The 24206-nt window shown below is 47.9% G+C and overlaps 1 protein-coding gene across 6 annotated transcripts in view; it reads right to left on the reverse strand.

Moving 5' to 3' along the window:
• Positions 1–24206, reverse strand: part of LOC114847951 (neuronal PAS domain-containing protein 3) — a 153755-nt gene that overhangs the window by 95931 nt on the left and 33618 nt on the right. For 4 of the 6 annotated variants that reach the window (XM_055505465.1, XM_055505462.1, XM_029137953.3 and 1 more), the window contains exon 2: positions 7780–7878. The exons of 1 other annotated variant lie outside the window; for it this stretch is intronic. Coding sequence is in view for 3 of the 5 variants with exons in the window: in XM_055505462.1 (XP_055361437.1) it covers positions 7780–7878 (99 nt within the window). In the remaining 2 variants the exon portion in view is untranslated. Of the gene's footprint in view, positions 1–7779; positions 7879–19287; positions 19488–19645; positions 20092–24206 lie in introns of those variants that run through there. One more of the 6 variants, XM_055505466.1, reaches the window with a different exon arrangement.

A 24206-nucleotide genomic window follows, 5' to 3' on the forward strand; every position in this document is an offset into this window, starting at 1 on the left:
CTTAGACTTCTCATCTTTTGACGCTTCTCCAACTGCTTGCACGAATAACCAGAAATGCTTCTGGGGATAAACACTACAGTATGTGCTTGATGTAAAGTCTAAATACTGAATGTGGGTTACATCTGCTAACCTGCTGTGAGGTCAGACAATGCGTGCTGCTCACTAATATTGGTACGTTTTGGTACATTTTACGTCCCTGATTAATTATGGGGCTAACTTAAAACAACTGCTTCTGTGTCATATGAATGTTAAAATAGAAAGAACAAAGACAAGAACACGCAAAAAGTAAAAAATGGAACACAAATCTTCTAATTCCCCGAGAAGGTGGACAGTGTTCAAGGCATTTGATGCAACGCTGTCAATCAATCAAAAGTAAAGTCAATGCCACGTGACTGAGTAACAGCTGGTCATTCATGCTCCACAGAGGATGAATCCTACTGATCAGAGAGTGAAGGGGTGTTTTGGGAAAATTAACCATTTAATTAACCAGTTTGTGTCTTCAACTGCCCAGTTTTTACAGGCTAATAAATATCACGTATCTGTTAGCAGGCGCATTTCAACCATGAAATTCAAGGAAGCGGTTGATGTTTAAGTTGACTGTAGATGTTTATGAGTAGGACGGGTCGGCATGTGACTCTTCCATCCTTTGAAAAAACAAATTGAAAGTTATTTAAAATATAATTAATCGCCGGGCAGCAGCTGCCGCTGTCGCGCTCCTCCTCAGTTCAGACGCCTCACGTGTCCTCATCGCTGCCGTGTTAAAGATGAACGTTTTCCAGTTTAACTGGTGACCGACTCCCAAGTGCGCGCTGGTTGCTCATAGTTACAGCAGCTGTTTGAAGCAGAGAAAAGCGGTCATCGTCGATGCCTTAATAATGTTTTGTCGTCTGTTAGCAAAAAATGAAAGAATGGTGTCACTGCAGCCAAATAACATCACGTTCACGGCCTTAACCACCGCACCACTGAGAGCTCACTACTGATCTAACATCATGCCCCACATATGACTGAACAGTAGCAGCCTGTCACCACAATCACGATGTTAGTTCAGCGGCTCCCAGTGGTTTCGCGGCTCAAATGGCTCTCTGGGTGTTTTGGGTTGCAGACCCCTGAACTAGGAGGAGCGGCAGACACATTGTGCCTATTCTTCACACTAAGCCAATCAGTAGATTAGCAGCTGTGAGGACTCGCAGACTAAATCATGGGCTCGACACCGTTCACCCTGTAACTGGCCAGTAAAACGCCTCTTTACGCGTTGCGGCCGCAGCAACGCTGTAAAGCTGAGCCTGATAATTAAAGAGCTCTATAAAACTTCTGCTTCAGTCCCACACACAGAATCCAGGATCGATCGGCCCAGAGAGCCCAGAACAACCCGCTTCATGAGGAAAAGACTACAAACAGGCTGACGAGCCCAAGCGCTGCTACTCACAGTACAGCTGATACAGTGTTTGTTCACAGGATCAGGATCGATCACCGCAAAAACACGTGAAGACCAACAACCCCCAGAACGAAGCATCAGACATGTGACATCCACCACTACTACTGGACTTACAGTACTAGTACTTTGTGCTAAGCTTCTAAAATAACCACTAGTGCCTTCAATAATCCAGCTGTGCCTGTCCCTGAAGCCGCAGCGTGTTGAATGGAGTCTGGTGTGGTGGTTTTGCTGGTAATTCCCAGGTGGCAGCTCTGTGCTGTGGCTCCTCTGAGCTCTCACCTCTTATCACTCTGACATTACTGCTCTCAGCTGGTGGAGCTGCAGCGTTTACCTGGGCCCGGCCCGGCCCAGTCCGGCCCGCTTCTCCTCCCTGCTCTGGCCCTATCTGGCCACAGGCTGCCAGGGAAATCTTTTCCACACAGCAAGTGGACTGGAAAAATAGGGTGAGATCCCGGAGAGAAAGGAGGGCTGAGCGAGCGCTGTAGAGGAAGTGCAGCATAAGAGAGAGGGAGGGAGCAGCGTCTAAATGCAGCGTGTCTATCTGAGCATCCTCCAGCAGATAGACTGATAGAAGCCAATCTGAGAGACTGTCACAGATCACACATCAGCACCAAGCTTTGAATAGTATGGCTGCACAACGTCCAAAATGGGCTGGATTCGGTGCTCTGTGGTTCTGATACATCATCTGTACACATCTGTGTTGTACTGGTAAACGTGGAGAACAGATGACAACAGAGTGCAGCACCAGCACCAGCACCATCACCAGCACCATCACCATCACCATCACCAGCACCATCACCATCATCATCATCATCACCATCAGCACCAGCACCAGCACCATCACCAGCACCATCACCAGCACCATCACCATCACCAGCACCATCACCAGCACCATCACCATCACCAGCACCATCACCATCACTATCACTATCACCATCACTATCACCATCACCATCACCAGCACCATCACCATCACCATCACCAGCACCAGCACCATCATCATCACCAGCACTATCACCAGCACCATCACCATCACCAGCACCATCACCATCACTATCACTATCACTATCACCATCACTATCACCATCACCATCACCAGCACCAGCACCATCACCATCACCAGCACCATCATCATCACCAGCATCAGCACCATCACCATCACCATCACCAGCACCATCACCATCACTATACCTATCACCATCACCATCACCATCACCATCACCAGCACCATCACCATCACCAGCACCAGCATCAGCATCAGCATCAGCGCCAGGCGAATCTGAATCCAATTAAAAGTCAGGGATCCAGCTCAGCCTCCAATCGTAAATGATTAGTGAACGAAGACGGCTGGAGGAGAAATCAAAGAGAGTGAAGTGAACAGACACACACATACAAACAAACTGAGGGGAGGCTTTGCTCACGTTGGATTCGGAGCGTAACAAGAGACGGCGACGAAGCAGTGAACCGTCGTCGAAGCTCCCACTGTGTCTCCTACAGACCAGGTTCATCCTCCTGCACCACGCGTCCCGATATTCTGCATCCTGTTCCCTCCCTGCTTTCTGTCCACATCACTGTCTGTCTCCTATTACATGCATTAAATGGCCGGTTCTGGTAAATGCAGAGATTTACTGTACGAGCTGTACATGCTCCCCTCGCTTCCATGGAGCTTTATGGAGCCAAAGTGCGACGTTCATTCGTTTTCCTCTACGGCTCTGAAGATTTTACGTGCATGTTTCAAACTGGTCACCACCTCTCACAGAACCTCAGCAGAACCTACAAACTCAGACTAGAACGGGGTGAACAGAACCCACTAGTTTTGGCTGGAGGGGAGCGGACGGTTGTGGACAGACAGTCATGTTTATTCATGCAGACCTGCAAGGTGACTGGCTGTCAGACGCACGCACGCACGCACGCACGCACATCTGGCCTGTCTGTTAGTGTCGCTGGTGCAGCTTTGAGTGTGACGGAGGAGAAACAGGGAAACCTGCTGCTGCTCTTTAATGTCTTACTGCTTTTAATCTACTGCTCCTTCGCCTCTCGCTTTGACCACCACGGTGTGTGTGCTCTTAATATTTCACAGCTGCCTCACAGGCACGTGTGGCTTATTAACTATGGCTCAAAGATGCTGAAGCAAAGACGCTCATGAATAACAGCAGCTGCTGCAAGCTGTCAATCAAACCTCTGCAGCGGCAAACAGCTGGCTACGCGGCAGCAGCAGCAGCCACTGCTGCAGATCCAGCCAGAGTTACACACAACCTGACAACACAGGCAGGAAAGGCTGCAGTTCATTCAGTTTTCCAAATAGGTGACTTTTGAGTGAAGATGGATGGAAAAATAAAACTAAAGCATTTTAAAAAGTCTGGTCCGATAGAAACAATGAATAATTTTCTAACAAATAAATATGCAGTGTACTACTACTACTACTACTACTACCACCACCACCACCACCACTGCGTACAGCTGCTAAACACAACCTAATGAAGCTGTGCTGATTCGCTGCGTGTGCTCACATGTAGATTAACGCAGGCTCAGAGCAGCAAGCGCTGCCGGCTCCTAAATCACACATTACATGGACCTGCTCAGCTTAATTTGTCTTTGATCTTTTCTTTCTTTAAAAAACCCTGAATTACAAATCCCCCTCCTTCCCTCTCTGGACAGAGTAAATGAAATTAATAAGGCGTAGATCAGAGGCGGCGGCTTCCAACACCGACTCCGTCGTGTTTTTCTAATATATTTACACTAATTGAAAATCTAGCGCTCCTCAACAAACAGGCTGAATTATTAAACAGATCGTGGTCGACACGCAGCCTTTAATGGGATGAAATAATCGTCGCAATGTGTTTGAAGTCAGGTGTTTATACTTAATGGTGATTTAAAACAGGCAGGTGGAGCTGCTCCAGTCTCAACAGTTTGAAGGTGAAAGAAGTTGAGAAGTTGTTAAGTAGGCAGAGACTTGGATACTGGGCAGAACCGGGCCTGTCCGGGCTTTGGAGAAGGATCCCACCACATTGAACCATAAACGATGCTACAGACCTAATACTGATCTGAACAGACTCACTGCTCAGCGACTGCACAGGGACGCGTGATCAAAGATGTGTTTTCATTCTCACATCGATTGTCGACAGACAGTGAAGCTGATTTCCAGATTAATTCTTCTGTCACTCAGCAGAACATGAAGTAAACATCCACAAAGCCACCACAAAGGGAGCGTCCCCGTCCTCCAGTTAGAGTCAGGCCTGAAACGCAGCTACACAATCCATAGTGGGAGAAAGAGCCCTTTCATTTCGTGTGCGCGGCGTCTCTCAGCGCTTTGTCTTCCTCGGGGGGAAGCCTCATGCAGCAACAAGCGGGCGATGCTGGAAAAGCGCCGCGGGCGAAAAGGAGCAGCAGCACCGGCAGGTGAAAGTCAAGCCTTTGCACTGTAAACAAGAGCTCAAGAAGAAGGGAAGAGTAAATATGTGCGGTGTGAATAAAAGGGGACGCCACAGGTTGTGGGCATGGAGGCGGGGGATCGGCTGGAAGGAGCAGAGGATGGAGTCGTGGTGGCGATGGGTGGAAAAAGCCTCAAACAGACGTCCGCTCCGCTTCTTCTTCTTCGTGATTTAAAACAGGCAGGTGGAGCGAGCTGCTCCAGTCTGAACAGTTTGAGGTTGAGAAGTTGTTAGAGACTTGGATAGTGGGCAGAACCGGCCCGGCTCTCACGCTGGTGTCGGGTGAGAGGAGGCAGAAGGCTCACGGGTACGAGGAGCGACACGCGCTCGCTGACAGGACGGAGACGGATCAGGAGGTCCCTCTGATGCTGCACAGGGAAACACCACCACGGTGCTGCCTCCGTCTCTCACCGGCCGGCGCCGCCCTCAGCCTCGACTGCCTGCTTCTTACATCCAAAACACTGCAGTCTTGATCCCAGTGCTATTGTAAACTACCCGACTGAATGCTCCCACTCTTACATACACATGAGCCAATATTACTACACTTTACTTCAGTACTTCAATCACTTGAGCCGCTTCCAGTGCAGAACACAGACAACGTGAAGCTACTACTCGTTCAGCGATTACAGTGATGAGGAGACGTTCTTCAGGCGCAGAGAAGGATCTGATGACGCTGGCTTTGGTTGTTTGTTCCTGGATCACAAGGCACAATCAGGGAAGTTTGATTGATTGGAAACTGACCAATAAAAGTAGCAGCACACATCACACCATGACCACCTGTCTAACCTGCCTCTGCCGTCTCTTTGTACATGTGAGCAGCAGCTCACGAGTCCACAGACTCAAATAGAAATCCGCTCTGCGTCGTCCTGCTGGATTTCTTGTAAGTAAACAAGGTTTCAGGTGATATTAGCTAAAATGCGTCTCGTTGCTTCGTTTCAAACAAACCTCATTAAACATTCCTACTGTTGATTTCAGTGGCAATCAGACAGATGGGCCTGAAGATCAATGCTTCTGGACTACAAACATCACATCACAACTTCAAAAGATCCCCAGTGCTCAGACACACACACGCACACACGCACGCACACACACACACACACACAAGCACACACACACACACACACACACTCTAAATCTATACAATCCATTATTAACATGTTTCCTGCCAGACAAAGACTCAGGTAGGCGATAAAATATAGAAAAATAAAAGACCAAATAAGAGAAAAGGTTAAATTATTGAATCCAAGGTGCTCTCTCTCCAAGCATGAGAATGAGTAGCTGTATTGTTTTTGGGCCTAAAATAATAAAAAAAACTGAGAAAAGTAGGTTGGAAAAGAAAGACAAGGTGAGAGGGAAAGAGCGGCATCAAAGAGAGGAAGTCGAACAAAGTCAGTGACACACAAGGAGACGACATGGAAAAAGGAGAAAACACATCACTCTGCTGCTGTCACAGTAACAAGGGAAGGAAACAAGCATCAAGGTGAATTTAGGGAGGAGGAGCAAGGAAGGAAGGAAGGAAGGGATTAAGGTGCAAAGAGAGACTAGTCCTGAAGAAAGATATTATCCAGATATTTAACGAAAGAAGGGAAGAAGCCAACAAATAAAGGACGAGAGACAAACAGAAGATAAAAATTACACAGAGAAAAAGACAAAGTACGAGTGCTGGAAGGTTAAAGATGAAACAGGACAGGAGTAAAGGACGGGTGAGAGAAGGAAGCTTTGGCCACTAGTCAGGGTCAAAGGTCAGACACCATTCCCCTAATAAACATCCTATAGCATGATGTGGGTTAGTGGATCCATCATCCACCAAACAGTTGTGTTTACAACACCACCTGGACCTCCTTTGTGTGTGTGTTGCCTACATGGTGTTAAGCTCTTCCTATAATGAGCTATTAGCTACAGTCTCCTTTCAGCTCTTAGTCTGACTCTGACACAAATCCTTCCTTTATTCTCTGGTACTGTAATCCACACACACACACACGCACGCACGCACGCACGCACGCACACACACACACACACACACACACACACACACACACACACACACACACACACACACACACACACACACACACACACACACACACACTCTCTCTTTCTCTCTCTCTCTCTCTCTTTGTCGTCACATTGAGTTCAGCTTCAGGAGAATTTATCAGCTACAGGCGGTCGACTAACGCATCCACCACGTGGCTCTAATCATCAAATGCTTTTGGAACCAAACAAAACTAGAACATTACTCGTGTCGAGGTTCACAGATATTGAAACTTGGCATTAGTTTGTGTTTATGGGCCAGACAATGATCTCACCCACCACCATGCGGTTACCATCGCCGCCACTACATATACTTAAATGCCTTGTTTCACTTCTTGTACAGTTACTACTGTTGCCATTCTACTGTATCACGTTTGTCTCTTATTTTGTTCAATGTTTCATTGCTGCTGCAAACAAAAGAATTTCCCCATTGTGGGATTAATAAAGTTATATTGTATCGTATGTTAGGCTAACGCTAAGCATAGCTGTCTAAAGATGAGTCATTTTAAAACTATGTTAGACAACAGTTTGAACTGTAAACTGTAAAAACACTAAAGCTCATTATGTAAAATGTTGCATTTAAACTCTGATCAAATAAAATATTAGTGTTCCTAAAATGTTAGCTTAAATGCATATTATAATAAATCGTTTACGCTAAGCTAGGCTAATCTCACCTAAACAGTGACATGAGGGAGCATTTTGTCATAGTTACTTATAAAATGGTTATAAAATATTCACAGTGTAAAAGTGCAGCTGACACTGAGAGAAAGTGAAGTCTGAACAGTAGAAATCCAGCTGTAGTCCAGTTCTTAGCAAGACACACAAACACACACTACCATCACTACTTCTACCACTACCATACTATTGCTACACAAACGTTACCATGGCGAGGAGGTATGCTGCTGGCCGGCCAGGTGAAGGGTCTTGGGCCGGGCGGCGGAGCAGCTGCCTGCATTAGCCGGCCGCTCCCAGTAGGGGTCACTGTGAAACACAAAAAACGTGAAGAGGTTGTTTAATGACAGCCAATAAGAGACAACGAAGAAGAGGGAGGAAGTGGAGGCACAAAATGACGGTTAGAGAGCAGACATGAAGAACGTGAGGAAAAGGAAGTGAATCAGGGTCAGCAAACAAAAGGGGAACGGGCTCAAACTCAGTGGACGATCTGGTCATCGAGCCGCTCATCAGCAGCTCACGTTCACAGTCAACAGGTTCCAAGACGCAACTCAAGATGTAGCGTCAAAGAGATGAACAGTGAGACCAGGCTGTGGTAAAAAAAGGTTCAGTTTGTCTAATCAATCAACTTATCGTCTAACGATCGCAATAAATATCTCAACTTAGTTGTGTTCAGCCTGTTTATTGATGACGCATGAATTCCATTCAAACCCGTCTAAACCCACTAGAACGGCTCCAGTCATGTGTTGTCCTGTGGGTCCAGTTTTCAAGTTTTAAAACTGTGATCTATGATGAGATGAACCCAGAAATGTTCACCAAAACAAATGAGGCAGAGTTTGGTGGAGTTCTCTGCGAGCAGGCGAGGTGACACGGAGTCAAATCAAAGCAGCCCAAAGTGACTGTCTATGCACAGTGAATTATTAGAAGTGCACACCCCCACCGCAGACAGGCTGTCAGAAGCCATGCCGGAATGGATTTTTCATAGGAAGGGGAGGAGGGGAGGCGGGGGAGGAGGGGCAGGCGGTGAAGCGGCGCCGGCTTGCAGCAGAACATTAGCTGCACCGTGTAGCGCCCCATGAAACCACTGACATTGTCGGTCTTGCTTTGTGGACGAGTATTATTGTAAAACACAGTTTTGTGAGACGAGCCGGCCACTATTGTTCTTGTCAGGAGGTGAAGCGAGGGCAGCGCCGGCAGAACTTATTTTACTTTTAAAGCTGCAGCGAGTTGGTTTTCAAATTAAACAGCGATATGAAGGTCCAGAGATTGTATTGCTTTTACATTTGATCTCTTGATGCATGACCTGGAAACACAAAAACACAGAGCAACGCTGAGGCTGAACCACGGGACCAGTCTGAGCGTGCAGCAGAACCAGCGGATCAGCAGACCAGAGGCTCGGTTCCACTAGAGGCTTGTTTCACCAGAGGCCCGGTTCCACCAGAGGCTCGTTTCACCAGAGGCTTGTTTCACCAGAGGCCCGGGTCCACCAGAGGCCCGTTCCACCAGAGGCCCGTTCCACCAGAGGCCCGTTCCACCAGAGGCTCGTTTCACCAGAGGCCCGGTTCCACCAGAGGCTCGTTTCACCAGAGGCTCGGTTCTGCACAGGTACCATCAGGGTGGTGCTGCTCCTGCTAACTAAACCGAAGGGGAACCGGCACCGCTGAGCTGTCCTGCTACCAACAACTGAGATGCTGCCTGACTGGTTGTTTGTTCTTCTCCATCTTCTCTTTCCTTTATTCTAACCTCCACCTTTTCCTAAACTGCTGTTCTCTCGCTAAATTTCCTCAGATCCCCTTTATTTTTCCCACAATCCTAAATTTTCTTTCCTTCTTTCTCTACCCAACATTGTTTAATTTCTATTTTCTGATTTCCAGTCTTAGTTAGTCCAGTTAGTCCACTTTCATCCATTTCTTTCCTTCCCACTTGTTTCCTAACTTGCATCCTCCCATTTGTCCTACATCCTTGAATCCTTCTCTCCTTTCTAGCAGCGTGTCCATTAGTTCTGCAGCGATGCCTTCAGGTGTCTCGCTGTCATTTTGGGAAGTGGACGAGTTACAGCACTGCATCAAACACACGTATACACACATCACACACTAAATAAATAGAACGAGAGCAGGCACACAGACAGAGCAGCTACACACAGACACACTCACATAATCATATTCACACACACACACACACACACACACACACACACACACACACACACACACACACACACACACACACACACACACACACAGAAATTCAATAACCTGAGTATAAACACGGCCGCTGGCTCGTGCACGAGGACACGCACACGGAACAGCAGACTCGTGGGTGAATGCACATAAGCAAGTAAACAAACACACACAAACACACACTCCATCAGGCCCAAATGGCAGTGGTGGGAGGCAGTACAATGGGTATTGCCGGGCGCCGGCAGAGCTAAATTGCAGACAGCGAAGGAGAGATCTGGGCCATTTTTCAAGGCTGACTATATATTACAAATTGGCTACCAGGGCATTGTCTGAGGAAACACACACACACGCACACACACGCACAAAGTGAAAAACTAATCCTGGTTTGTCCTATTGTAGCCCACAGAGCAGCACAAACCTGCCCTTTTCCCTCTTTTTCAACAATTTCCCCCAAATAAACCATATGATTGAAAATGTGTCCGTTTACCGAGCTGCACCCCCCCCCCCCCACACACACACACACACACACACGCCTGCTGCCTGGCAGTAGCGCCTGCGTTTGTCATGGGATGTCCAAACGGGCCAGGCTGGCAGCCTCCACACAGACACACACTTTGTCCACAGCTGCTCAGTGTTGTGTTGCAGGTTTAGCTCCAGTCTTGGTCCAGTGCAGCAGTAAAGCCAGAGGAGGGTTGACTCCCAGACTGGACCCCTCGCACAAACAGTGGACAGAGCACTTGGAAGCCACTACAGGACGAGCTCCTACTGTTAGCAGTAGTAATGTTGTCAACCAGGCTTTAAAGCACTGGTGGTGTGACTGAAGTCTGCATCGAACCGGCTGCACCTTGTTCTGTATGACGTGAATTAGCGACAGCTGAGAAATTAAACAGAGTCTAATATTTAATGTTCAGGGAGGGCTGCTGTCGCTTCTCTCTCCTTCACTGATGGTTTACTCTGTGCCAGAACAAATACACTCAGCTCTCAAACTGGAGTAACACACGCAGGTGCGCAGGTACGCAGGTACGCACGGAGGTTCGGGTGTGTGTATATAAACCGTATATAAACCGTGCTGTGACCTCCCACAGCAGAGACCTGGACGGGCGTCACCCCCTCACTACTGAGGACCAACACAAACAGCCGTAGTATTAGGATTTAAAAGAGTGTGTCAAATTAAAACAATTTTTGTCATTTAACACTAGAACTACTAAGGGACGTACACCTTTACATATACCCCTAACTACGGCTGGGTGATCACTTGTCCGCCACGCTCCAGCTGGCACCCTGCCAAGAGCCGCTTTTGTTACGTAAAGAGGGCCATCACCGACGCACTCTGTGGGGTTGGACGCTGGGCTCGCTGACCCTGCTGCTGCCTGCAAGGCAGAGCAGGGTTCCTACTCAGGTTCCTATGAGTCTATGAGTGACATCCACTGTTACAATGTTCAACCGCTATGTGCTTGGATTTACAACGTGAAAGGACGAGTGTCATTGTTGCGGTCTCACCGAAGGAAGCAATGAAAAACATCAACAATACAATAAGACAGTTTTGCTTCTTTGCTTATTTACAAAAAAACTAAATAAAGTTCACACATTATTTCACTGTAACGTTACTAAAAATTGCAGAAAAGACGACAGTACACCGCTCACCCATCTAGTTTTAACAAATGTGCAATTAAAAATATAATATAAACCAAAAAACGCTTGAAAGCGTTTCGGTTTTATATTCCATTTATTTCGTTATTTCCCCTTTCACCAGTACCACATAATAAGTCATTGCAGAGCTACAGCCATGTTTCACCAGCCGCTTTTGGCAGTGAGTCATAGACGGACGTTGTTCTGCCCGCTTTCATGTAGACACGGAACTCTTCACAGTTTTTTTAAACGTAGATTTTGTTAATTTCGTTATTCATTTACAACAACATGCAAATGCTAAAAATTACTGAAAAGATGACAGTACACCCATCTAGTTTGGGTGAACAGAAAACGCTTGAAAGCGTTTCCGTTTTATATTCCGTTTATTTCGTTATTACTCCTTTCACCTGTACCACATAAAGTCATTGCAGAGCTACAGCCATGTTCCTACAAAGTTAACCAGCTGTTTATTTCGTTATTTCCTCTTTCATGTCCGTCTGGTGAATGAAAGTGGGCGTGGCCATCCACGTCCCAGAGCGGTGACACTGGGGGATGGGGAACGCGCATCAACACGCAGGACAAAGATCTGCGTTTCTCTGCTGCTGCAGCCTCGGCTGCGTTGGGTTGTTAGTGTCCCTTTCACCTGTACCATATGAAATGTGTTCCTACGAAGTTGATCAGCTGCTTTCAGAATCGTTTTTATTCACCGGGTTTATTTTTATTTACAAAATATAAACAGAAAACGCTTGAAACGTTTCCGTTTTATATTCCGTTTATTTAATTATTTTTATTTACAAAAAAATCCCATACGCTTTGCACTGTAACGTCACTAAGAATTAGGAAAAAAGACAGTACACCCATCTAGTTTTAACAAATGTGCAATAAAAAATTTAAACAGAAAACGCTTGAAAGCGTTTCTGTTTTATATTTCCGTTTATTTCGTTATTTTCCCTTTCACCTGTACCACATAAAGTCATTGCAGAGCTACAGCCATGTTCCCAAGAGGTTCACCAGCCGCTTTCAGCGTGACACACGCATGGACGTTGTTCTGCCCGCTTTCATGTAGACACAAAACTCATCAAAGTAAAAGAGCTCAGAGCAGCATTTGCAATTACATGTATATTAATAACGAAATAAACGGAATGTAAAGTAAAATGCTTTATAGAGTTTGGTGTCTACATGAAAGCGGCTGGTCAACTTTGTCAACATGTGGCTCCAGTAAGTGGGGGAATAACGGCCCAAAGCAACAGGCTGAAAGAGGAGGCTGTGGCAGAGGAACACAGGTCTTTGTCCTGTATGTTGATGCGCCCAGCCCCCACAGTCAGCGCTTACCTTTGCTACGGGACTGATAGCCCCGCCCACTTTTATTTATCAGACAGATATGAAAGTGGGGATAACGAAATAAACGGGATGTAATGTAAAACGCTTTCAAGAATTTTGTCTACATCAAAGCGGGCAAATCACATGTGAACGTTTTAATTTTTTTGTAAATAAAAATAATGTTTGCCCTGTTCAAACCTGGCGAATAAAAACGATTCTGATAGCAGCTCAAGATCAACTTAGCAGGAACACATTTCATGTGGTAGAGGTGAAAGGGACACTAACAACCCAACGCAGCCGAGGCTGTAGCAGCAGAGAAACGCAGATCTTTGTCCTGCGTGTTGATGAGCGTTTCCCCTTCCCCCAGTGTCCCTGCTCTGTTACGTGGATGGCCACGCCCACTTTCATTCAACAGACGGACATGAAAGAGGGAATAACGAAATAAACATCTGGTTAACTTTGTAGGAACATGGTTGTAGCTCTACAATGACTTTATGTGTTACAGGTGAAAGCAGTAATAACGAAATAAACGGAATATAAAAAACGTTTTCAAGCGTTTTCTGTTTATATTTTTTATTCCACATTTGTTAAAACTTGATGAGTGTACTGTCATCTTTTCTGTAATTTTTGATGACGTTACAGTGCAAACAATATTTGAACTAGTTTTTTTTGTAAATAAACAAAGCTTCGCCACATTTGAGAAGGATCTAAAACTGTCTTATTGTATTATTGATGATGATATCTTATTGCTTCCTTCGGTGAGACCGTAACAATGACACTCGTCCTTTCACGTTGTAAATCCAAGCACATAGCGGTTGAACATTGTAACAGTGGATGTCACTCTTAGACTCATAGGAACTGTGCATCCTTGCAGACAGGAGCAGGGTCAGCAAGCCCACGCAACCCACCACCTAGAGTGCGTCAGTGATGGCCCTCTTTACCTAACAAAGGCAGCTGTTCACAGATGATTCAGGGTCTCAGCTAGCCGAGCAGATCATTTGACCACCTTCTAGTGGGAATGGGTATATTTAGAAAACCCAGTAGTTCTAGTGTTAAATGGCTGAAATCAACAAAAAGACCAGAGCAAATTCAAGCAGCTGCAAAAAGGGAAGTAAACTGCACAAAAGCCAAGCGCCAGCGCACATGGAGTTCGGTGGTGGTAACACAGGATGCCTGGGATCCGTCACCGGCCTGACAAACACCAGCACCAGCATCATCTCACATTCAGCCTTACTGTAATACTTGTTTATTTAAATGTCCTCAACGCAGCCGCCTCTGATGTTAATCATCAGCGCGAGAACAAAAATATGTCTTGGTTTAGTTTGTACATATTATCAGCAAATAAGGAGAATAAATCCCGCGCATGCAACGCTGGCTGCAGAGCGCTGCATGCGCCTGTAATGGATTCTGTCACGTGAAATGGATGAAGTTCCATTAGAGAACCGCGGCTGCAGCTCTAAGTGTGATGGAAGGCGAAGCTGCGGCGCCGCGTCCCCGCTGCCGTCGTGGGCTTCAAACAGTCACACGTCTTCTCTCTGTGACAGAAGTGGGATTCGCGTTCCGCAGCAAACAAAGCAGCGTAATGGGAAGCGACTGCGCGCAGACACGCTGCTCTTCTTCACTGAGGCCGTCTGCACGCGTCCACGGCGTCTGCGACAACATGTTTATTAATCAGCTCTTTATCCCAGCCAGCGGCTGATTTACTGCTGATTCCTCAGCTGTGGACGGCGCCTGACATTTACAGGTCTGACTCCACTCACACACTCAGCCTCCTCGTCTCCCTCGCTCCCGTCTGATCAGCTTTCCTGTCATCTGACCTCTGCTGTGACAGCTTTAACAAAGTGACACTCCACGTTTCAACGACTGACCGTACTCGTCCCGTCTGTCACTTTAACCTCACGCGTGCACCGTTGCCGTAGCAACGTCTAAAAGCCGCTCGCTGCCCACTGCATGATGGGAAACAACTGCACCCTCTGTCACCGTCACCTTTCGCCCAGACACGAGGAGCACTTCATTTCTCGTATCTCGCCGGTGACATGCCCACTCGCACGGCTACTTCAACGCGTGGCACGATGCCTGAAACATCAAGAGGCGCTCTGCAGGGAACCGGGTGTGGGGAGCAAAGAGTAGAACCGGGTGTTAGGAGCAAAGAGTAGAACTGGGTGTGGGGAGCAAACTGTAGAACCAGGCGTGGGGAGCAAAGAGTAGAACCGGGTGTAAGTAGCAAAGAGTAGAACCGGGTGTAAGGAGCAAAGAGTAGAACCGGGCGTGGGGAGCAAAGAGTAGAACCGGGTGTGGGGAGCAAAGAATAGAACAGGTGTGGGGAGAAAACAGCAGAAAGGGGCGTGGGGAGAAAACAGCAGAAAGGGGCGTGGGGAGAAAACAGCAGAACGGGTCGTGGGGAGAAAACAGCAGAACCGGGTGTAAGGAGCAAAGAGTAGAACCGGGTGTAAAGAGCAAAGAGTAGAACCGGTGGTAAGGACCAAAGAGTAGAACCGGGTGTAAGGAGCAAAGAGTAGAACCGGGCGTGGGGAGCAAAGAGTAGAACCGGGTGTGGGGAGCAAAGAGTAGAACCGGGTGTCGGGAGCAAAGAGTAGAACCGGGTGTGGGGAGCAAAGAGTAGAACCGGGTGTGGGGAGCAAAGAATAGAAAAGGTGTGGGGAGAAAACAGCAGAACCGGGTGTAAGGAGCAAAGAGTAGAACCGGGTGTAAAGAGTAAAGAGTAGAACCGGGTGTAAGGAGCAAAGAGTAGAACCGGGCGTGGGGAGCAAAGAGTAGAACAGGTTGTGGGGAGCAAAGAGTAGAACCGGGTGTTAGGGGTAAAGAGTAGAACCGGGTGTGGGGAGAAAACAGCAGAACCGGGTGTAAGGAGCAAAGAGTAGAACCGGGTGTAAAGAGCAAAGAGTAGAACCGGGTGTAAGGAGCAAAGAGTAAAACCGGGCGTGGGGAGCAAAGAGTAAAACAGGTTGTGGGGAGCAAAGAGTAGAACTGGGTGTAAGGAGCAAAGAGTAGAACCGGGCGTGGGGAGCAAAGAGTAGAACAGGTTGTGGGGAGCAAAGAGTAGAACCGGGTGTTAGGGGTAAAGAGTAGAACCGGGTGTGGGGAGAAAACAGCAGAACCGGGATGTGAGGAGCAAAGAGTAGAACCGGGTGTAAAGAGCAAAGAGTAGAACCGGGTGTAAGGAGCAAAGAGTAGAACCGGGCGTGGGGAGCAAAGAGTAGAACCGGGTGTGGGGGGCAAAGAATAGAACAGGTGTGGGGAGCAAAGAGTAGAACCGGGTGTGGGGAGAAAACAGCAGAACCGGGTGTAAGGAGCAAAGAGTAGAACCGGGTGTAAAGAGCAAAGAGTAGAACCGGGTGTAAGGAGCAAAGAGTAGAACCGGGCATAGGGAGCAAAGAGTAGAACCGGGCGTGGGGAGCAAAGAGTAAAACAGGTTGTGGGGAGCAAAGAGTAGAACTGGGTGTAAGGAGCAAAGAGTAGAACCGGGCGTGGGGAGCAAAGAGTAGAACCGAGTGTAAGGAGCAAAGAGTAGAACAGAGTGTAAGGAGCAAAGAGTAGAACCGGGCGTGGGGAGCAAAGAGTCCGAATACTCGCTGCTTCTCCCCGAGTCAACACGATGGCCTGTGAGGACCCAACGCCGTCTTCTGTAGCTGAGGAGCACGTTTCACACCCTCATCCAGGTTCCTGGTCCAGTTGTTTCATGTTCCCATTTCATCCCAGTACGTCGGTCAGGGGTGGTCTTAGAAGTGCTCGAGCAGAACAGAACCAGAACTAAGGCTCTGATTGGGTCATTAGATTCTATGTAGACTGTTTCTCTGATTTGTTGATCTGAAACTCAGCTCAAGAGAACTTCTAACTGTGGTTATTGGTTTATCAGGGCGACAGAAAAGAAGGGACACAAAGAGGAAAGAACAAAAGAGAAAGACCGAGGAGTTTAGAGTCTGTGTGGGTCTGATCCAGTAAATCCAGCCGAGTCAGACACAGATCACAGCAGTGTCTGTCAGGCTGGATCTCCGGCCATCCTCTCTCTCTCTCTCTCTTCCACTGTGTGCTGCTAATCTCTCTCTCTCTCCATCTTTATTCCTCTTTTTGTAGCTCGCCCGCTCCTTCTTTTTCTCGCTGAGCTCCAAATCTCTCCCTCACTCTCTGTCACACATGACTGTCCACACAGATCCTCTGGCATCTCATAACACACACTCTCTCTCGTGGACACACACACTCACCTCGGGCACATAAACACACACACACACACACACACTCACTGTTGCGCTCTGAAACACACAAGCGCTCGGCGCTTGAGTGACAGGACCGGCTTCATGTAGCTCTTTGACATTCACAGAGTGTCAGTGTGAAAACAGAGAGGATGAGGAGCTTCAGCTGCAGAATAGAGCCGCTCGACGCTCCCTCACACACAAACCGTCCTGTCTGCCGTCCGAACGGCACAAACCCACGCGGCGGCTATTTACAATTCATCAGCCGCTTATTGACGGCGTCACGCGAGGCGTCTGCAGACAAACGGATAAATACAGAGCAGCGTTAGCTCCAGTCAGGACCCGGAGGTGCAGACACTGGTGTCTTCAGCGTTTGTACACATCCAGTGGAAGATGTTCTGCTGTTCATTCTGTGGTTTAGGAAGGAAGAGGAGGGAAACATGTGGGCACAGATGTGCTGTCTCTCAGGGTTCTGGTTCACCTCATGGTTCTGCTGTTATGCCAGTGAGACAGGGTTGTGTTGCTGTTGTCTGCCACCAGAACAGGCTGAAGCTGTAAGAATCAGTAAACAGCTGCAGCCACTCATCAGACGGAGTCACAAACTGGACCTGAGGTGGAAGAAGCAGCATGATGAGACAGCGGACGGTGGCTTTGAGCGGGAGGAACGCCAGAACCACAGAGCGCGGATGGGCATTCACACAGCTTACGCTACATGGGCCTTTAAGCAACTCATCACGCCCGACACCACACTGATTGCACCAATGGGACATTGCCTGGTTCGTGTGTGTCCAGGACAGAGGTTCCACTCGTGCAGAGGGAACGTCACCGTGCTCCTTCGCTCGCTCAGAACCAACTAAAAACGGGCGGAAATGTTTCAAGCCTTATTTTGTATTTATTGGGCTAGAACATGCAGAGGTTCTGTTGAGGCTTTAACCTTGCTAAGAGCCCATTAGAACAGACTGAAGAGACGTCTGGCTGATAAGATCGTTAGGCTTAATGTGAAACCACCCAGTTCAGAGCTGCTCGTTTAAACGCTGCTGATAAAGACGAAGGACAGATCCGTCTTCCCTCCGTTCATATCTGTGTTAATACAGTTATCCGGGAGTGTGTGCGTTTAAAGTGACGGATAGACTGATGCTCCTTGTTAATAATTCAGCGAGGTGTCGCCTGCGGTCACTCTGTCCTTCACATCTGGTGCAATCAGAGGCATTTAGCACCGCTCTGATTGGAGGAGGACTCCACGCGAAGGCGGCCTCGCTCCGTGCGTCTCCTGCCTGTGGTTGGGCTGAAGCGCCAGCAACCGCCCATTCCTCACGTTTGCCGTTTCTGAGTTGTGTTTTTAATCCAGCATCTCTGTGTGTTTTCATCTCTGTCTCTTCCTCAGAGTCAAGGAGAAGTGAAAAACGCCGTCTCCATCTGCACGTCAACTTGTTGAAAAGGGAATAAATCTTGGACTGAAGTTTTTGGGACGACGGCATCTGAGTGCGGCCTTGAAGTCCAAGTTGAAGGGCGAGACTAAAACGTGCTTGAAAGTCGGAGCGTGTTATTTGGGAGAGGAGCGCGGAGGGGGTGACTTTCCTTTGTCAACTTGACTTTTTTGGAGGATAGAGACTTTTTAAAAGCACAAATCCACGGAGAGATGGAAATCTTTAAACCACAGAAGCTGGAAAACAACAGCGACGAAGGAATCTTTGTTTCTGTCGGATTTAACTGACGTTTGGCAGCAGAATATTGAAAATGGATTCACCTCCCCAAACATTCATTGTCTGTTTGGAACCGGATTTATTATTCATTTCATTTATGATGTTTGAATTCCTTTACTTCTAAGACCCTTTAAAAATAAAACATGCTAATCATCAGTGATTTTGTTCTTCTGTAAAACCCGATTCATAAAACACTAATTCACTGATAAATGTAAAACAGCATCAGTATAAATCACCCACCACGTCCTCCACCCGGTTTAGTCTCTAGAGTCAAAGAGCATTTTAACTATCACGTGCTCAAGCTGTTTTTAAGACCTGACGATTTGTCTATTTAAAACGTTAAGATGTGAGTGTGAAGAGGAGCGACAGCAGATAACGATCTGAGGCTCAGACGGACGAGGATTCGTTCAGGTTGAGTCTGTGTGTGTCTTTATTTTGTGTAGATGTGTATCTGTGCGTTACGCTGCGTCTCTGTGAGGCACAGTCTCCATTACAAGGACAATATTTCCTGTCATGGGTGATTTACAGCGCAGAGACTAAGAGGAGGGAGGAGAAACCCAGTGAACCACCGTGGAGCCCGTTTCAAACATCCAGAGTCTGAACTTCACCAGTAAAAGCTGTGGCTGAAACGTGTCTGTCACTTCCACTGATCCACAGAGCGTGGTTTAAAGTTACCACGAGACGTGACGCGCAGGGATCCAGGATGAGTCAGCAGGCGTCGGATGACCTCACGTAACTGCCGTAAACACAAGCGAAGACGAAGCGTCCCAACGGGCTCAGCGCGGAGCAGAGCAGGAGAAAGAGAAGCTCCAGGAGGTTTCCTTTCTAATCGCTGTGTGTCTGTGTGTGTTTTCCAGCCAATCGCAGCATAATTCCTAGAGAAAAGAGCAAGCAACACTGATGTAATGGATGGAGGCCAAGGCGCTGCTCAGCAATTAGATGGTGACCACGCACACAAACAGACGCACTGGTGTGTGTGTGTGTGTGTGTGTGTGTGTGTGTGTGTGTGTGTGTGTGTGTGTACACAGCTTACAGTGTGAAAGGAGAAGAGGAAGTAAATGACGCATCCATATGTTGCTTCATCATCTTCACCTTCATCCCTTCGCACTGATCACTCTCTACTCTCTTCTCCTGGTCTCCTTCCTCCTTCTCTCCTTTTTCCTTATCCCTCCTTTCTTAGCTTGTTACCTTTTCCTCCTTGTTTACACTCTCCTACAGCTCCCTCTTTTTCCTCTCCTCTTCTAATCATCCTCTCTCATCCTTTCACTTCCATGGTGACGGTCAGTCAATGAAAAAGGCATTCAGTCACCAAGGAAACTTCACAGTGTGTATGTGTTGTCTCCATGGGGAATGTGAATGGCTGGCAGGAGTCCGGAGCGCTAATGGACACCATGAATGAATGAGAGAAAGTACAAAAGGGAGAGAGGGAGAGAGGGAAGAAGAGAGAGAGAGGGAGAGGAAGAGAGAGAGGGAAAGAGAGACAGGGAGAGAGAGGGAGAGAGAGAGAGAGGGAGAGAGAGAGAGAGGGAAAGAGAGACAGGGAGAGAGAGGGAGAGAGAGAGAGAGGGAGAGAGAGAGAGAGGGAGAGAGGGAGAGAGGGAGAAAGAGAGAGAGAGGGAAAGAGAGACAGGGAGAGAGAGGGAGAGAGAGAGAGAGGGAGAGAGGGAGAAAGAGAGAGAGAGAGAGAGAGGGAGCTCTTCTGGTTCTAGCGTATTTGGGACAAAGAGGCTACAAAAAGCTGAAATAATATGACTTGTTTTGTTTCTAAAACAAAAGCCTTTATTTGGTTTTCATTCATGTTTAAATGCTCTTAAAGAAAGTTAAAATCAAACTTTTCCAATCACATAAAAGAAATACATATATAATATATACAATTAAAAAAATAAATAAATTTAATGTTGCTTGTCAACAAGCAGCTACTGGAGCAGTTCTCAGCAGATTCCCATCGACATAAGTAAGCTGACAAATGAAATAATGAAATTAGTGCGGAAGAATGGACGTTAGAGCGTCTCAGGTGAAGACAAATGACATGAGCGCACCCGCGGTGACCAACGTCGCTCAAATGAGTCTTCACTAACATCGTGAATAACAGGCTCAGCTGAGCTGTAAAAACACAAAAAATGGAGCCGTCTGTGCCAATGTGCTTTTCCTGTACTGTAAATAATCGCAGTGATGTGGCGGCCGCGCCTTCTGCTGATAAAAATTACAGAACGCAGCACAGCTGAACTTCAAAGTGCAGCGAATGAAAGAGAGAGAGGTAAAGAGAGACAGATAAAGGAGAGGAACATAGTGCCACTGTGTCAATACAATATATATGCTAATCACGCCTTTAGTATATGTGTGAATTTCATTACACATAAAGGACTAATACAGTCGCTCAGGAAAACAGCGTGGAACCTAAAACCAATGACTGTCAAGGTCGTTTACAGCAGAGCAGGAATCAGAAACTCCACCGACGACGGAGGAGGGAGGAGATCAAACCCCCAAATCCAATCACGGTGCTCCGCTCTGAGGTAAACTGAGCCCAAGCCCAAACAGCTCTGTGAGGACTGGACGATCTCTGTCCCGGGTTGGGAGGAGGAGACTGCAACCCGCTTCTGTCTCATGGCTTAAACCAAATAAATAAAGAAATAAATGCCGTGATGGTCAGTGGGTCGGGTCTGCGCCTGAAAAGCCCGGTGCACAAAACAGCCACGACACAGACGTACAGCATAGACAGGCTCATTCATATGTATGGGTGCGGATGAAGCTCTGCATGTGTCCGGCAGACAGCTCCCAGCCATGAAGCGTCAGTGGCAGAGAGTGTGTGCAGAGACAGCTGCAGCCATGAGACGTCAGGGCGCAGGTGTGCACGAGCGTGTGCACGTGTGTGTGCACGTGTGTGCACGCATCACCAGCAGCAACCTGCACAGCCCACTCCACCAGCCTGCTGCCACTCCTCGCCGCCCAAACTTAGTTTGGAGTCAGGAACCTGAGACGACCACACACTCACACCAAGCCAACCACACACAACACAGCATCACAAACACATCACGTCACCATTGCACCACCACGCACCCATGCCAACTCACAACACACACGCACACACACAACGCACACATGACACACCCACACACACACACGCTGCACACGCACACAATGCACATCCAACCACCTGCACACGCACACACATGCACTCACACACACGCTCACATGCACTCACACACACACACGCACACACACATGCACTCACACACACACACACACGCACACACACATTCACTCATACACACACACACGCTCACATGCACTCACACACACACACACGCTCACATGCACTCACACACACACGCACGCTCACATGCACTCACACACACACACATGAACTCACACACACACACGCACACACACACGCGCACACACACGCGCACACACACACGCTGCACACGCACACACATGCACTCACATACACACGCTGCACACGCACACACATGCACTCACACACGCTCACATGAACTCACACACACGCACACACACACGCGCACACACACGCGCACACACACACGCTGCACACGCACACACATGCACTCACATACACACCCCGCACACACATGCCCACACAGCGCCACATGCACCAGCACCGCACACAACACGCACACACACTTCACTCACACACACACACACACCACCAGCACACACACATTCACTCATACACACACACACGCTCACATGCACTCACACACACACACACGCTCACATGCACTCACACACACGCGCACACACATGCACTCACACACGCACACATGAACTCACACACACACACGCACACACACACGCGCACACGCTGCACACGCACACACATGCACTCACATACACACGCTGCACACGCACACACATGCACTCACACACGCTCACATGCACTCACACACACACACGCACACACACATTCACTCATACACACACACACGCTCACATGCACTCACACACACACACACGCTCACATGCACTCACACACACACGCACACACATCATCACACACACCTCACAACACCACACACACACACACTCACACACACACGACACACACACCACACCCACACACATCACCACATCACCCCATCACCTCCAGCCCAACTCACACACAACACAGCTCACATGCACTCACACACACACACGCACACACACATGCACGCAGATGCACTCACACACACACACGCGCTGCACACGCACACACACACGCGCACACACACACACATGCACGCACACACACACACACACACACACACACACACACGCGCACACACATGCGCGCACACACACACACGCACATCCGCGTGGGAGGACGGCGGCGCTGTGGCGTGTTGAGGAAGCGTGGCCGATCCACATTAATATTTATGGGCTGCTTTGCAAAGAGAGAAGCATTGATAAGCTACAGTTTTGAATATTAACGCTGACTTTATTTTAAAAAATGCATTAAAGCAAAATGTTGTGGTCAAATTAAAGGAAACGGGAGCGAGCAACAAGCGGCTGCAGCGAGCTCTGAGAGGAACACGGCTCAGGGTACGACAAGGAGAAGCATCAGCTCAACAACATTCAGCGAAATGAAGAGATTTATCATTAGATCCAATTAAAACTCTGTGATGTAAATCAAAGCAGGAAGTAGCACAGACTGAAAGCACTGAAGGAAAAACGCCTTCAAATTACACTTATTACACAGATTAGTAACATGATTCACTAAAAATGACCATTACAAAGTTAAAATCATGCACATGTCTCAGCAGACAATGATTTATAAACCAAATGTAAACATAAAGAATGGGAGCGTTTTCATACACAGGATCAAGACGTTCTCTTGGCTGAGAGCCTGGATGAACGGAGCAGAGCAGAGAGGGACACACACACACACACACACACACACACACACACACACACACACACACACACACACACACACACACACACACACACACACACACACATTCCTTCATGACCTTGTCTGAAGATGCAACACTAAATACTGGCAGAGCTAATAAGAAAGGACGACAAGAGGAGGGATGAGACACAAAGAAAAGGGAGGAAGGGAATGAAGACGCGAAAGAAAGAGAGAAAGACGGAATAAAGAACAACTGGGAACCGTATAAGTGAAGCTGAGCTGGGCTTTAATCAACAAGAAGGAACCAATTATTAAAAAGAAGAAGTAGTAACGAATGACAAACGAGCAGAAAGTCACAGAAACATGGGTCAAAGGTTCAGCTCCTGCTTCATGTCAGGCTCCAGAGGAAGGAAAGCGACGCGGGAGAAGAAAGGAGGCGACGAGCGCAGAGCGGGAGGAACGGGTCATGAACCGGTAGCAAACCTGCAGCGCTAACAGCACTCTATCTGAGTTTACAGCCGAACCCTGCTCACCGCGCCTCCCTCGCCCTCCAGGCCATTACAGCGCTCACTTGTTGGAGACGCTGGCTGTTGTGTGGTGAACAAGTCGCTCCTCTATCAGAGCCCCCGTTGTCCAGAGCGCCGCTGATTTTCATTAGCGATAGCGGCTCGCACAAATCAAAAAGTGGAGGCGCTCGGGGCGCCGCGCCACGCTCCTTTAATTTCCTGTTGTGGGAGACTGA

Source organism: Betta splendens, chromosome 22 (assembly GCF_900634795.4).
Source record: "Betta splendens chromosome 22, fBetSpl5.4, whole genome shotgun sequence".
Taxonomy (NCBI): domain Eukaryota; kingdom Metazoa; phylum Chordata; class Actinopteri; order Anabantiformes; family Osphronemidae; genus Betta; species Betta splendens.